This window comes from Trachurus japonicus, chromosome 1 (assembly GCF_045865225.1).
Source record: "Trachurus japonicus isolate A0001 chromosome 1, Traja_1.0".
NCBI classification, from domain to species: domain Eukaryota; kingdom Metazoa; phylum Chordata; class Actinopteri; order Carangiformes; family Carangidae; genus Trachurus; species Trachurus japonicus.
Genome location: NC_140907.1, coordinates 6,316,709 through 6,331,429, shown reverse-complemented (window position 1 = coordinate 6,331,429; position 14,721 = coordinate 6,316,709). Strand labels below are relative to the sequence as shown.

Here is a 14,721-nt window from a genome sequence, read left to right as displayed (position 1 = left end):
ACTACATTCGTTAGCTTAATGAAACTGCTTAAAAATTCCTTTAACTGTCTTTAACATAAGGTTTCTGCCAGACAGTATCATACTAATAATGATCAAAGTGTTAAAAGTTTTATTTTTCATTGACTTGCTGATTGACAACATAAACTCTGTGAAAATATACTTTATTTTAGGTCAAAATAATGAATGATGCAAAAATCTGTTCTTACTGTAGCTGCAGTCTGTCCTGATAGTGTACAGTATTTGATGTTGTGCCGTAAGTCATTGTCTTTTCTGTCTTTTTTGATATGAAATATGCTTGTGAAGTTGGGAAGAGATACATTTTCATTTAGTTTTCTGGCTTTGACAAACATGGCAGCCCATTGCTGAAGCCTCACATTTACTTACTAATCATCTGTCTGCCACAGAAAAGACCAGCAGGGTCACGGACGTCTGCACAGTTCCATCAAGATCTCCCATTATTCCCATTTTCATTCAACGCAGATATTTTCCTTCTGGTATTGACAGGATAATTGTGAAGCCTAAACAGTCCTTTAATGGTCTCATCACAGAGTGAACAATAAAAGTCCAGAGGAGCCTGATAAAGATATGAAGCAGGCGTTATGGACAGGAGCCGAGGCAGATGACGGGGAGTTAGTGAGCAGGAAAAAGAGACAGAGACTCAGCCAAAGACGTACAGAGTGAGATGGGGGTGAGGGGGGGGGCGCGGTCTGTGTCCCAGTAAACAATAACACAACACTGCTTACTTATACAACAATATTAGCACAACAGCAGGGAGCTCTGGCTCTGGTGGAAGCTGTGTCCCGTGGTGTCTAAGTGGGAAAGGAGGAAAAGTACAGTGATAAAACGGGAATGAAATGGGTAAAAGTGTAAAATTAGAGCAATAAAGAGAACAACTGAAAAATGGAGAGAGATTGGAGGAGAGAGAGAGAGAGAGAGAGAGAATTCCCCTCAGACTTTCTCCTTGATTCTCAGCCAACACATTTACAATCGAGGAAGTCTCTACTGACTTGCCGCTGCTCCCTCCTTTCTCTCCCCCTCCTCTCACCTCCTCTCCTCTCATGCTGGGACCCCCCTCCCTCCCTCCTGAGAAAGTGGGACTCCCTCTCCCCTCCCTTTCCCTCCCTCCCTTCCTTTCCCTCCCTCTCTCTCTCCCATCTGAAGGTTTAACACGGCGCAGAGCGGAGCTGGCGGTCACAGTCGTGCGCTGGATTGTAGCAGAGGAGCCAGAGTGAGAGCAGCCCTCCTGCAGCCTGATCGCCCACCACCATGGATGTCAAACTACTGGCACTGATGACTCTGCTGGCCGTGGCCACACATACTCCAACCTCCAACGGTGAGTCCAGCAGAGGCTAGAGTCTCATCTTTACTGGGAGTTTACATAGATTTTATGAGAAGTTTTGCTGAAAAAGACAAGGAAAGGATTTTGCTGCTTGGACAACGTGGATGCCTCGGCTTCTGTTTTTTTTAATATATTTAATATTTGGCCACTGTCTGTATTAGACATGAGCTACATGTAGAAGGATTTGAGTTGGCTTTATCTTAACTTCAACTTTCTTTTTTTTGACTGCCACAGCTTCACTTCTTGAATCCCTCTGCATACTTTGTCTGCTTTCATCCTACCAAGTTCTTATAGTTTGATGATTGATTACTTTCATTTGTTGCTCACTGGAAATAAATCTTTTTAATAAATCATGTAGTGCAGGTCCTCTTCTGGTTGTTGCAGTAAGTTCCAGTATTTTAATTCCCTGTTTTGTTTCTATTTAATCACATCTGATGTTTCGGGGGACTTGGATAAATGAGCAAGTGAGCAGAAAGTTAGTGAGCAAAGAGTAGACTTGTAGTTTGATAGTGATTCTTCTATTTCATATTTATACATGTCTTTTGAATATCCATTCATCTGTGTTAAATTGGTTGATTAATTGATGAGTAGAAAATATTTCTTTTAAATTTTTTCTTTTTGTAAATTGTTTCATAGTCGAAGCTTTTCTCAGAGGAACAGAGCCAATAATAATTTAATCTCAATGTTAAATTCCTGCTGCTTTTCTGAAATCTCTTTTGAGTTTGAGCAGGTTTGAAGTGTTGATTGGGAAACAAACAATTAGATTTGAAATACTATATGATCTATAATCATTAGTCCCAGTCCTGGATGCCTGATCTATATCACTTGTGGGTCTTTTTGTAACATTTTATTGTAACATTTTACTGACATTGTTTTTTAGAGGCAATAACTGAAAGTGATTTTGTTGTTTCCATTAATCACTATCTAATATTTTGAGCTAAGATCCTTTGTGTACCAGAGTTGAATAGCAGCTCATGTTAACCTATAGGGGACAAGTCAGGTCTGGCTTATGCCAGGCTTGTTGTTTCGGCCCCAGTGAGACCCCTGATTGCACATTAAAGACTTTGGTCTAAATGTGTGTATTTGTCCTTTCTCTTTGCTTTCTTTTCATTAGTTTCTAATTAGGGATAAACAATGCGGTGGTGATAGCAGTGGATGCTCGCTTCTGGCCCTGGTGCTGCGTGCTGCATAATGATCCCTTAGTTAGCATGAGAAAAGAGCCTGAATGGGTGTGAATCATTAGGCTGATATTACTGGAGGATTTAGCCATTTGTGGCAGGACATTTGGTGTGGCATGATTAACATGCATATCAGTGGCAATATGCTGCAACCCCGGGACAAAGGTCTGTTAGTTATACTTGATGCACTTGATTTTGTTGATCTGTGTGTTTATCTGGACAGGAAACACACAGAACGAGTTGTTGGAATTGTCTAAATATCCATCCAGTTAAGATCAGCATCTGCTCTGTGACCTTTTCAATTCCCTGACTCTCTCTGCAGCTTCGCCATAGTTTTTTTTTTTTTTTTTTTCCCCATTCACACCCAGTCTATTAGGATTCCAGTCACGGCTATTAAGCTGATTTCTTAATTCATTTAGAGTTTTATTGCAGGGTGTTGCTTTTAATCCCAACACTGACATTTTCACAACCTCTTTCACTATTCCCGTGGAAACTATATTTCAAGAAGGCAAATAAGCGAAAAAAAACTACAATTGGTTTGTAATTGCCTGTATTTGGAGTTATTCGTGTGCATCTGCTCTGCTCTGGGCCCCACAAGCCTCCATGGAGGCACATAGGTGATTTGTAATCATTTTAAGAATGTACTCGAGGTGATTTCCACAGAGGCCGTTGATGCCGTCTGAGCCGCAAAGTGCTCCCTCATAAAAGAGGCGAATATTGGAAATTGAATGTTGAGGGCCCTCCGCCTTAAGAGCAGCAGGACTGAATGGTCTGGGAGTGAAAAGCTAAAAATCTCAGTGTGTGTGAGTGTGTACGAGTGGTAAAAGGGCTAATCTCTTTTTAATGAACATGTTGTTCAGAGCTATAGCAGGTAAACTCATAGGTTCCCATGCTTTTTAAAGACTTGTTACAGTAGATTAAGCATGTTTTTAATTTGTGCTCAGGGGGCAGTGATGCGTTTAATTGCAACTGAAATGGAGTCGAAGCTACTGTGGTTGAATTTTCATTTTAATCGATGTTGAAGTAAATATTTAAATCCTGGAACGGACCTCAAAAAGAACCCCTCACTGTTCTTCACTGCAGTGGCTTGATCTGCTCATTCAGCTACTTGGCTTCAAACGCAGCCGGCTACTTGTTCCCGTGTAACGTTTCTTTAACATCACTGCTCATTTGTCCTTTTCCTTGTGTTTTTGCAGCAAAGCCCATCAGCCTGGTTGAGCGGTGCTGGTGTCGTTCCACCCTGAACACGGTTCCTCAGCGCTCCATCAAAGAGCTCAAGTTCCTCCACACGCCCAACTGCCCCTTCCAAGTCATGTAAGTCAATAAGAATGAAATGACTGCAGTGATTGTGGTCACTTCATGTGGCTTGTTTAAGTTCATTCTTTGGCATGTTGGTGTAATTAGTTGGATTTTAATGACTGTGCTGATCAAAGACAAGTTGAGCTCCTAGTATCCTGCAGTCCTCTGACATACAGACCCTGGCCCGGCCCCCTCATCTAGAAAGTCTGTGTTTTTCTTGGACACTCATCGAGCTGGTTGGTCAGTGACAGAGCCAAGGTGATTTTAACAGGATATCTATAGGAATAGTTATTAACTTAATGCTTCAAACAGATATATATATTTTTTGTTGAATTATTTGCAAATATAACACCAAACAAAAATCTCAATTTTCCTATAGTTAAATTCTTCAAAAAATAATAGTGGACATAAATCTATGCACCTGTACATGTGCATATGCACTGTACAGGACTGCAATGATCAATAATCAACTGTTTCAATTCAAAATGTGGAGGAATTACTGCGATGTAAAGAGTGCTCATCTGTTAGTGATTATTTCTATTATATCAGTTATTTATTCTATTTTATTTGTACTGTACTTCAAAAGAAGAACATCTGTGCATTAATGACTGAGCTTTATTTTTAAGCTGATGTCATATTTTACACCCTCCACCCTCATAATTCAGTTTCATTTTAAATAACTGGACATTCCAAACTTACATTATTACATCATTATCCTTAAGTGTTTATAATTTTCATTTAATCTCATTAGCTTCTCAATTTCATTTGACCAATTAAACAAAGAACCGGAAAAAAAACATATGTTATTTTAATACAGTGTAGATGAGAGGTGGATGTGTCAAGTATAATGTTAATATCCTTCCATGATTTCCTGAATGAGATGCCTGACTTAAAAAAAAACATGATCCACTCAGAAAGAGGGAAGCGGTGGCGGCCAGAACTCAAGGGGGCCGTTTCTGTTTTGCAAAGGAAGCAATAATTAAAGGTCAAAGTGATTACCTTTGTATTTCCACTGACCCCCCACGTCCCTCATTCACTTTTCCTTTTTTTATTTCCCAACTCAAACTGCCCAGCAACACTGCAGTATAATGTCAGTGGTCTGGAACACATTAACTAAACAGCTTCATTCATTTGTCCGCTATAGAAAATGGGATGGCAGAAGCCTCGCAGCCAAAAGGTTAAAGTCTGTGGGGCTTCTGCCAAAAAATGGAGGAGGGGGCGCAGGCTATTTGAAGGGGTTGACTGAATGGCAAAAGGTCAGAGAGGACAGCAGCTCTCCGGCCGGGCCACAGACTCCCTCTAACTTCCCTCCAGAAAACCGTGTGAGGAGTCGAGAAGTGACTGAGACGAAGCGGCCGCAGAGCGCAGCTCCTGTATCTCTATTGAGGCAGATGAAAGAAAGCCAGTAACACTAGAACCTCTGTCCCCCAAACCTCCTCTGCCCCCGCACCAACTCCCTGTGTCCCACCGTGCGCCCTCATCCTACCCCCCACCCACCCCACCCACCCCACCCATCCCAGCATGCTGTTGGTATTAACTTGCTGTGAAGTAATTACTACCTGCTGCTTGTGGAACTCCAGCCCTCAAATTCCAGCCAAGTCAATTAGGGTTTAGGATCTGGGTTGGTCATCCAGACAAGCAGACAGATCAACAGGATGAAGGGAGACACATCAAAACAGCAGAGGGCTCCTGAGCGGATGAGCTGGCCATCCCTAATAAAACAAGAGAGGAGGGGAAGGAGGGGAAGGAGGGGACATCCCTGGAGGAAAAGCAAACACAGATCTAGTTACTGAGCTGTTTGGCCTCCTGACTCATGTTGGTTTGAGGGCTTTGGGGCTGATGCTTGGACTGATGCTCCTCAACCTCTCTTTTAAGTTTAGGGGCCATTTGCTCATTTGTTCGTGTGTGTGTGTGTGTGTGTGTGTGTGTGTGTGTGTGTGTGTGCGTGCATCTAAATGGGGTGAGAAATAGGGGAGGTGGCACATTAAAGGGGTAGCAGGGGTGCAGGAGAAGGTGGTGGGGCACAAATTGAATCAGGCAGCAGTTCGAGGCGGAGAGGAATGTGTTTAATTTGCAGAGTCGTGTGATGGAGAGATGGAAGGAGGAGAAAGAGGAGCAGTGAGGCGCTACACCTCCGAGTTGTTAACTCTCATACACGACCTTTTGCCACTGAGGTGTGAGACCCACATGTTTAGACCCCCTACCCCCACCCCCACCCTGCTCAGACCAGCGGAGCAGAGTCTGATAACAGAACAAATCCTCTCCTAAATATTTGGCTCAGCTCTCCATCAACAGGCCACACATCACTCGCAAGAACACACACTCTCTGTGACCACAGGGATGTAAATCATAATGTGGGATCAATCTGACGTCGCTGCACTTACCAAAAAAAAAAGAAACATATATCTACTACCCAGAAAGCCTTTACAGGGGTTAAGAGGTAGCAGAAATCATCAGAAAACACTGCAATACACAGAAAAGCAACAACAATGTTATAAATCTCATTTCTAAAACGTTAAAATGTCATCCTAACACAACTCACACTCATGCTTCACTTGCAACTTTTTGATAACTGCAGTTTAAACTGTCTAAAAGTCTCCAAAATAATTTTAAAAAAATAAAAGAAAGTGTTAGGAACACTGTAAATCAAGCTCAAGCAATCACTGTAATTGCACCTTTTGGTGTGAGATGTGAGAAGTTTCCCCTCATAAAGACCAACATCAACATTAAAATGGGACTTTAAGTATTTAAAAAATAAAATAAAATCTTTGGCCAAAATACCTGTTAAGATTTTCTGTGCGCCACACAGAGAAAGTTTTACAGGACCTACAGTGCAGTGCGATCCGCGGTGCGCGCCTCCCTCCCAGCTGTCCCTGAGTGGAAACAGAGAGCTGTGATTTTTCACCACCGACCGCAGCGTGACAGCCTGTTATGTGCACTTAATCCTCCGCTTTTTCAGCTTGGATGTGTTGTAGGATGTGCTGAGGTTTTTAGAGCTTAGCTGAGGTGTTTCTGAGCTCAGCCCCATCAGATATTATCCTGACGTGTTGCACTCATTTCAACATTGAGGTCCTTTGATTTGTTCAACAATAGTTGATTTAAATAGGGCTGGTATTTTTTTTATTCGATCTTATCGTTTGATATTACTGCTGCTTTTATGGCTACAAACGATGCATGTGACCTGATGTTAAATGAAGCATCACTGGTGTGATTTTTTACCCTTGGCATTAAGGTGACAGGTTGTTAGATGTAGTAATCCTCGGGGTTTAACTGGGATGTGTAGCGTGATATTTCAGGAGATTAAAGATTAAGTTGAGCTTTTGTTAAAACAAGGCTTCACAAAAAATAAATAAATAGATGACATTATTGTGATTTATTAGCCACATAGACACAGATGTACTGTGCTCAACCTGCAGCATCTTTAGGGCATTATCTCTTCAGCTTTACCTTGAATACCCACACAAATGTATATTATGTCTTTACGGTGCTGTGGGGAGTTATGAATGTTGCCTGGCGCCTTTAAGTTGTAAAGACCATGGTGGTTTTGCATATTTAGTTTTAACAAGTGTAAATGTCTTATATTTTTTTTACATTTTTGACAATCATTAACTAAATTATAGGCTTCAGTGAGTTTTTATGGCAATTTTCCCACATTGCAAGACACAGTTCTTTTCCATAGGTTCCAGCACTTTATGCATCAGAGAGTCGGGAATTTGTCACCTTTTTTTTAAATCATAGTTCATATTTGTTGCCTGCTGGTGGTTAGTATTAAAAAATATGTTGGTGTTGGATTCAAGATCACTCTCATAACTGATCAGCAACAACGTAGAGCACAACACAGTTCATAATGTGTATCTTAACTTTGCTGTTCCCAAATGGCCATTGTAGCCTTAAAAAGATTCTACAGTCAGTGATACACTCTTGCTGTGATGGATTACCTCGTTCCTTTGTTCCAAGTTTTTATAAGTTGATTAATTGAGTGCTGACCTAAACTGCAGGCTCCCGAAATATGGAAAATCAACTTAGTGTGCTCAGGAAATCAGTCTTTCGTGTGGTCCAGAGAAGATCATTTATCTCATCGACAAAATCCTGTTGAAGTGTCTGCAGGAAAATTTAGCAAAACGCCTAAAATGGAAACCAAGCGAGGAACCTACAGGAGTTTCTTAAGTTTGAGTGTTAACTGAAATGTGCAGGACATATGAGCTTAAAGCTGATTTATTACATGAGCATTTAGATCCTCCTGAGATATTTACCTTCCTCCTCATCTCTGCTGCCTCTACTCTGTGTGAACATGTGGAAATTATACAGGCAAATGTGCATTTGTATGTATAGTGGGATGTGGAGTCTTATCCCTCTTGTTTCTCCTACAGTGCCAAGCTGAAGAGCAACCGTGAAGTTTGCATCAACCCCGAGACCAAGTGGCTGCAGCAGTACTTAAAGAACGCCATTAACAAGTAAGAGAAACCTGCTCACTCTCTCTGCACAGACACACACAGACATCAAATACGACCCTCTTCTCAGTTTCCAGCTTGCAAAGAAGAAATAAACCCTTTGCTAAAAAAAAAAAGTAGCCATTTCTCAGTTTGCTGCTCCGAAACCACTGACAAGGTTGATGTAAGCAGCTGAGTTATTATCTGCGACACAATTAGCATCAAGTAAGAGTCACAATAAATCTGCCACTGGCGTTTCTGCTTCCGTCTTTCTCATAAGCATAAGGTACGTCTGAGACTTTAGCAAAGACCCCAGAATGAGCCGTTCATCATTCTTACCCTACATTTTCACATGTGTCTTATAACACTTTTTTTTTTCCTAAAGACCATTTTCCAAATAATTCTTATCACTTACTGCACATCAGAGACAGAGCTGTCCTGAAGTGGAGCAGCACTGTGGTCACAGGCTCTTGGTAGTAAAAAGGCGCAGCGGCAGCTCATTCACTTTTTAATGAGCTCTGTAGTTAAAACGTGTGCAGTTCCTCGTAAAAAAATGTTCCCAACATGTCTGGTGGTGATTATCGCCAGGCCGCTTCTTAAAAAACCATAAACACTTAAAGTGCACAATGTGAAAACAAACAATAAAGTGATTTCTGAGGAGTTACGACTTATTGTTTATTGTGTCAGTGAGGGAACCTGCGTGGATACAGAATATTTTAAAACATTGTGCTCTTATCATGGGAGCTGTCATAGTTGATTGAAGCTGGCATGTGGCACAGCAGCAAACAGTCCCCCAGACCAACACTGGCTCCTACAAATTAGGTTTATAAACAACCAAGCAACAAACACGTTCTGAGGGTTTTTTTGTTTTTTTTTGAATGAAAGAGTGATTGAATGAATAATCCTACATTTATTAGCAGGCTTGGGGTTGCCAGGAAGTGGTTGTGTTGAATAGTGAGAGAACACGCAGGATTTTTGTACCCACAGTACAAGCAGTGGGTACAAATCAGAGTCCGGTCTGTGGCACAAAGCCCCCTACCGAAAGTGCTCTGGTTGCCCCCTACCGAAAGTGCTCTGGTTGCCCCCTACTGAAAGTGCTCTGGTTGCCCCCTACCGAAAGTGCTCTGGTTGCCCCCTACCAAAAGTGCTCTGGTTGCCCCCTACCAAAAGTGCTCTGGTTGCCCCCTACCAAAAGTGCTCTGGTTGCCCCCTACCAAAAGTGCTCTGGTTTAGCTTCAGGAAAGATCTTGGTTTTGGTTAAATGTCAACAAACACAACTCTCTGTGAACTTATTCTGTATAAAAACCAAACTGCAATCTTTCCCTAAACTTAACAAAGTGCTGTGAGAGTCTAAACACAACCATATAAAGGTTTAATGAGGCAGTGGGCACTACCAGTGGATATTTTACTGGAAGGTCAGATGTTTTGGTGGAAACACATTGTAAATTGTTGTTATTGTCTGAATAGTTTACTGACATGTCAAATAGCACCCTATGCAGCTTGTTTTACAGCTTTGCTGCTGCAGTTTAGTTGTATATGAAATTAATTTCATGCAAAGACACGTGAAACTCAGACCTTTTACATTCAGTATGTTTATGTGGCACTGTATGAGGAGAGTGGGGTTTTTATTACACATCATTACCGTCAAGAGAAAAATGTCCAGTGTGTCAACTGAGAAGCTCCAGACATTTTGAGCTCATCAAGGTTTTAACTTCAGCAGAATGTGACAGTGTCTAAAATGACACTTAGCGACGTGTTTGAAAGTACACTTGTGCATTTTAAGTGCTGAGAATGGGAGTCATAAATGACTCCAGAGATGTGTGATGCATGCAAGCATCAACCAATACTGCTTTTGTTTTTATTCCCATTTTATGTATAAAAGGACATTTTGTGAGCATCGCTGCTCTTTGTCAGCATCACCCTTTTCGTGTTCACTTACTGTACAATTACATTTACATGCTGTGGTGTTCACCAATCAGAACTGTTTGCCAACACCTGAGGCCCCTGACATGCTAATATGTACTATATGACTGCTCTGCTGAGAACAACATACACCATCACTTTTCTTTCCAAACACTTTTTGGAAGGAATCGTCGTTGCTGCTGGACTTGGTTCCTCAACAGCATTTTTTTTTTCTAGTGTAGAAATCTCTACATTTATAGATCCTCAGGTGCTTGATTTCAGTAGAGCTCCAATAAAACACTGGAAAAACACTCCACTACCAGTAAAAGTCCTCCATTCAAGAAAAGCAAATATCATCAGCAAAAGTGTCCAAAAGTAGAAGTTCTATGACTAAATGAATCTTTTCTATTATTTAAAATAAAACATTGTAGAATTTGACATTTCTGGGCTTCATCTAGGTGTTTAAATGAAACTATTCATCTTGTTGAACAGTTTAAAACCTCATACAAGGCTTCAAGTTGATACAGACTTTGCTTTGAAGTCTCAAGCCAAAAGTTTGAGAATTAAAGGGACAACGAGGAGTTTCTATTTGGTTGTAAAAAAAAGTCTCACGTTAATGTGGATGAATCTACGTTACCACTTGTTAATGGTCCATTTTCGATAAATCTATGGTTTTGTCTCTATGGTTATTTTGTTATTATTAGTGGTGGTGGAAAAGTACCATGTTCAGAGAATATACTGCATTACAGAAACGTAGCTGCCTTCAGTCTCATGAATGCCTCTCCTCCTGAATCTCTCTCCAGGGTGAAGAAATCCAGAAGACGCAGCAGCAAGAAGAACTAAACACAACAAGTGAAGACGTGTATGTCGTCAGGCCTGCGTCGAACCAGCATACCTCCCACTCACTGCTACGGATGCATGTAAACACGCTGTATGTACCTGTCCACCTCTCTGGACCGCTCGCAGAACCAGCACTTCACCGCCAAACCCCCCCCCGGCCCCCGGCCCCCTGCACCACCACCTCCACCACACAGTTACCTCCAAGCCTCCACCTTAGCACCAAAATGCAGTTACACCTTGGAATGACGGGATGGATGTCCATGTCAGATGTGTGTGTTTGTGTGAGTGCTGACCCAATGTCCTAACAAAGTGTATGTGTGTGTGTGTTTGAATGTGCGTCACATGAACTAACTCTGTGTGTCTGTACATATGTTTTTTTTTTTCACTTCACACAGCTATAAAAGGAACAAACTGACCTCTCTGTCTCACACTCAATGTTTTGTGGGTAATGCTGCCTTCATGGTCCCGTCTAAATGCTCCAAATCTGTTTTGGCAAACTGAAGAGGTGCATCAGGAATTCACCCAAGTGAACTGAAAAAAAAAGTTGTTTTTACAGCGGTGCAAAGAAAAGAGTGAATCCTACTAACTTTGTATCCTTGATCTTATCTTCATTAAAAAAAAAATGAAGATTCATTAAAAAATGAAGATAAGATCAGGATGAACTTGGCGTTACCCTCAGACAGAGGGGTCCTGGGACAGACATGGAGGCTGGCCAGTGGGGTTAACCTCCTACGGGGGGGGCCAGTCAGGGCAGGCCACGCTACCAGGTCTTACATTGTCTTTGAGCTTGCTGCAGAAACAAAACAGAAACTGTTTCCTAAACAAGCACTGATCTTATGGTGCTATATATTCATAATAAGGGGTCAGAGCCTTAGACATAATTGTATTTCACTGTTTATTTTATGCAAGATTTAAGACGGGATGCTGTGACTTCTGTGTCTCATATGAAACTCAGTTGTGTTTCTTTTTATGAGTCACACAAGAGCTGTGAAAAGTGAAATGGAAAGATGATGCCATGTGAAGGCCATACTGTACTGATACATATGATAAACAAGTGGAATAAAACACCTATCAGTGGAAACAGCGAAAAAAAGACCAAATATTTATTCAGTAAAACATTTGAGATTAGAAACCTGTGAATGGCTTTCTATTTTAAAAGCAGAACACCATTGTAATTCTGGGCTATTTTTGTTTTTTACACCTTATCAGAGGTATCAAAGTAATCGTACATCATCATGACAACAGAGCAGTATTTACTATTTTCATACCAACACCTTTCCCTGGTAGGAATGAAAAGCTAATAAACTGTTATATAAAACATGAAGCTGAATGATAAAATGTCACAAAGGGAATGTTGATGTTGGCAAAAGGAAAGTTTTTGATCATTCTTTTTTTATATATATATTTGAGCCACTTTATTATCAGATGTGTCTTTTATAAGTAATGGTTTTATTTTTATATTGTCTGTATAATTTTACTAAATGTTTTTTAATGCAATGTACAGTAGACAGTAGCTACTAAATGAAGGTTATTCCATAAAATGCAAAAAAAAAAAAAAAAGGAAACAGTATTAAAATTCATTTTTATGGTTTCATGCAATAATGGTTTCTTTCCAGTCGTTATGCACAGTATGCAACAGATTCCTGCTCCAAAGGAATAAAACACTAACTCTGAACGTAATTTCACAGTGGGGATACAAAACTCAGCCAAACAAGACAAATATTTTCCTTCTGCTTTGTAGTTACCCCAGAGGTAAAATGGGTGAACTGGATAAAATCAGTCAAATCCAACACACTGTGATTAAAAACAAAGACCACTGTCGCTGTGGCCCACCAGTCATCCCCATCGGACACTTGACGTATTGACAGATGATGTGTCAATAGAGCCACCGAGCCAAAACAGAACAAAACCTCTGAGCTGAGAGCCAGGCGACTAACATGTGCTTTCAATCTAGACACTCCCAGCATCCCTCAGGCTTTCGTTCAATTTCACTCAACTGCTGCCATGCCGCAAAAATTAGAGTCTGTTTTTCTTCCCTCAGAGTTGTAATGGAAGTCCTGGTGGTTGTAGTAATTGTTATGGTCTCTGTTTTGTTTTGGTTTATTGTATGTGGTCTCTTTTGCTGACTGACTGGTTTACAGGTGATAATCTTATCAATTTGCAGCTAATAGTGCAATAATACTCTTAAGTGTAATTTATTTCCCATTAATGTAATAGAAGTTAATGGACACTAATTTTATATTATTACACTAACTTGTTTAGAAGGAAGATTGTGTAGTTACCCGTGTAAAGTCCAATCTCTATAATATAATAAATCAATACCAGCAAAAAGTTTCAACATTAAAAAGTGGTGAACTCTATTAAATCAACGGGAGATGTGTTTATTACACTGTTAGCAGCATTTGCTTCATTATTGATTTACTTTAATGAGATGCATTTGCAACAACGAATAATTAGCTGTTCTTGACAGAGTTAAAGAGAGTTTCTGCACAGGGTCCCATTTATCTTTTGCAGTGTTAGCACCAGTCAACACCATAAAATAACTGTAGACGACATTTAGTGTGATTGAAATACCAGCTGAATATTTAGGCAAGATTATTATTATGCATATTTGCCACCAGAGCTTTTAAAAGTGTGTATTTTAGACCAAATGTCCGGAACAGTTTTACATGTTAAAACACATTCAGGTTCACATTCACTTGACACTGCATTAGTGCATTAGTGTCAAGAAAAAAAGCATCACAGTGGGTGTATGTATTCTGCTTTGGACCCCAAGACAATGTGAAATGACTTTATTTCTTTTGAGGCAGCTTCTGACACATATTCTTCATATACGTGAAATGTATTAGAGTATTACCCTGTGTATTTCCACTGTTTGTAAACCAAGAGGCAGTATTTTAGCTATGATACTCAAGCCTTTTTTTTCAATAAAGTCATATGAAATTTTAAAAAAAAATCTCTCTTTATTTCTGATGATTTCACATTTTTTATTTATGTAAACTGCATTTATTTTAAGCTACAGTGAGTGGTTTTTGATCAGTAGATTACAAGTTGCAGACACACAGCCGAGCCTTGACTTATCTCAGTGTTGAACCCAAGTCGAGCTCTGTACGTCGTAATAATAAAGACAGAAAACAGTTCCTTTCCTGTGTGAAACAAATCGTAACCGTTGAACAACCTTCAATGTATTCACTTTCTAACCAAGACAACAAAGGTCCTCTATGAAATTAAAGCGACACTATGTAGGATTTGCGGTAGCTACTGGTACTCCGGTTGAGAAAAACAACTGTCTGCTACTGTGTCTTTCCCAGATAATTTGTTGTCGGTGCTGTCGCAGTGTCCGGTACCGTTGCCATTGCCATTACCGGTACCAGTGCAGTCGCCGCCATCATTGCCGCTACGGGCGGTCCCATTACCGTCACCGGCGCCGTTGCCAGTAGCCATCGTTGTTGTCGGTACTAGTGCTGAGCTAACCACGGTGTTCCTACCCACGCGAGGAAGTCACATAGTGCAGTTTCAGCCGACGCGGCTGCAGTGGCGGCACCATTCATCCTATTGACCATTTTTCTACCACTTCAATGAATTTAGAAACATTGTTTTAAGGTCGAAAAACTACATAGTGTTGCTTTAATGCCAAATACTCCTTTAACCAAAAATCGTTTCAAGAATTTATCATCATTGTGCCTAACTATTTAACTAACTACCAGCTTATTGTTGTAACCATGATTTTGTT

At 40.6% G+C, this 14,721-nt stretch overlaps 1 protein-coding gene across 1 annotated transcript; it reads left to right on the top strand.

Moving 5' to 3' along the window:
• Positions 1–1,193: 1,193 nt before the first annotated feature.
• cxcl12b (chemokine (C-X-C motif) ligand 12b (stromal cell-derived factor 1)) lies at positions 1,194–13,932 on the top strand. Its single transcript, XM_085802676.1, has 4 exons — positions 1,194–1,333; positions 3,714–3,831; positions 8,187–8,270; positions 10,952–13,932. Exons 1-4 carry the CDS (start codon positions 1,267–1,269, stop codon positions 10,989–10,991), a joined length of 309 nt encoding a protein of 102 aa, XP_085658802.1. The 5' UTR covers positions 1,194–1,266; the 3' UTR covers positions 10,992–13,932.
• The last annotated feature ends 789 nt before the right edge of the window (positions 13,933–14,721 follow it).

Bases quoted from the DNA above. Each gene is read 5' to 3' on its own strand.
- cxcl12b (XM_085802676.1), top strand. From the start codon at position 1,267: ATGGATGTCAAACTACTGGCACTGATGACTCTGCTGGCCGTGGCCACA. The intron at 3,832-8,186 runs GTAAGTCAATAA...TTTCTCCTACAG, and splicing joins AACTGCCCCTTCCAAGTCAT to TGCCAAGCTGAAGAGCAACC. The intron at 8,271-10,951 runs GTAAGAGAAACC...ATCTCTCTCCAG, and splicing joins TTAAAGAACGCCATTAACAA to GGTGAAGAAATCCAGAAGAC.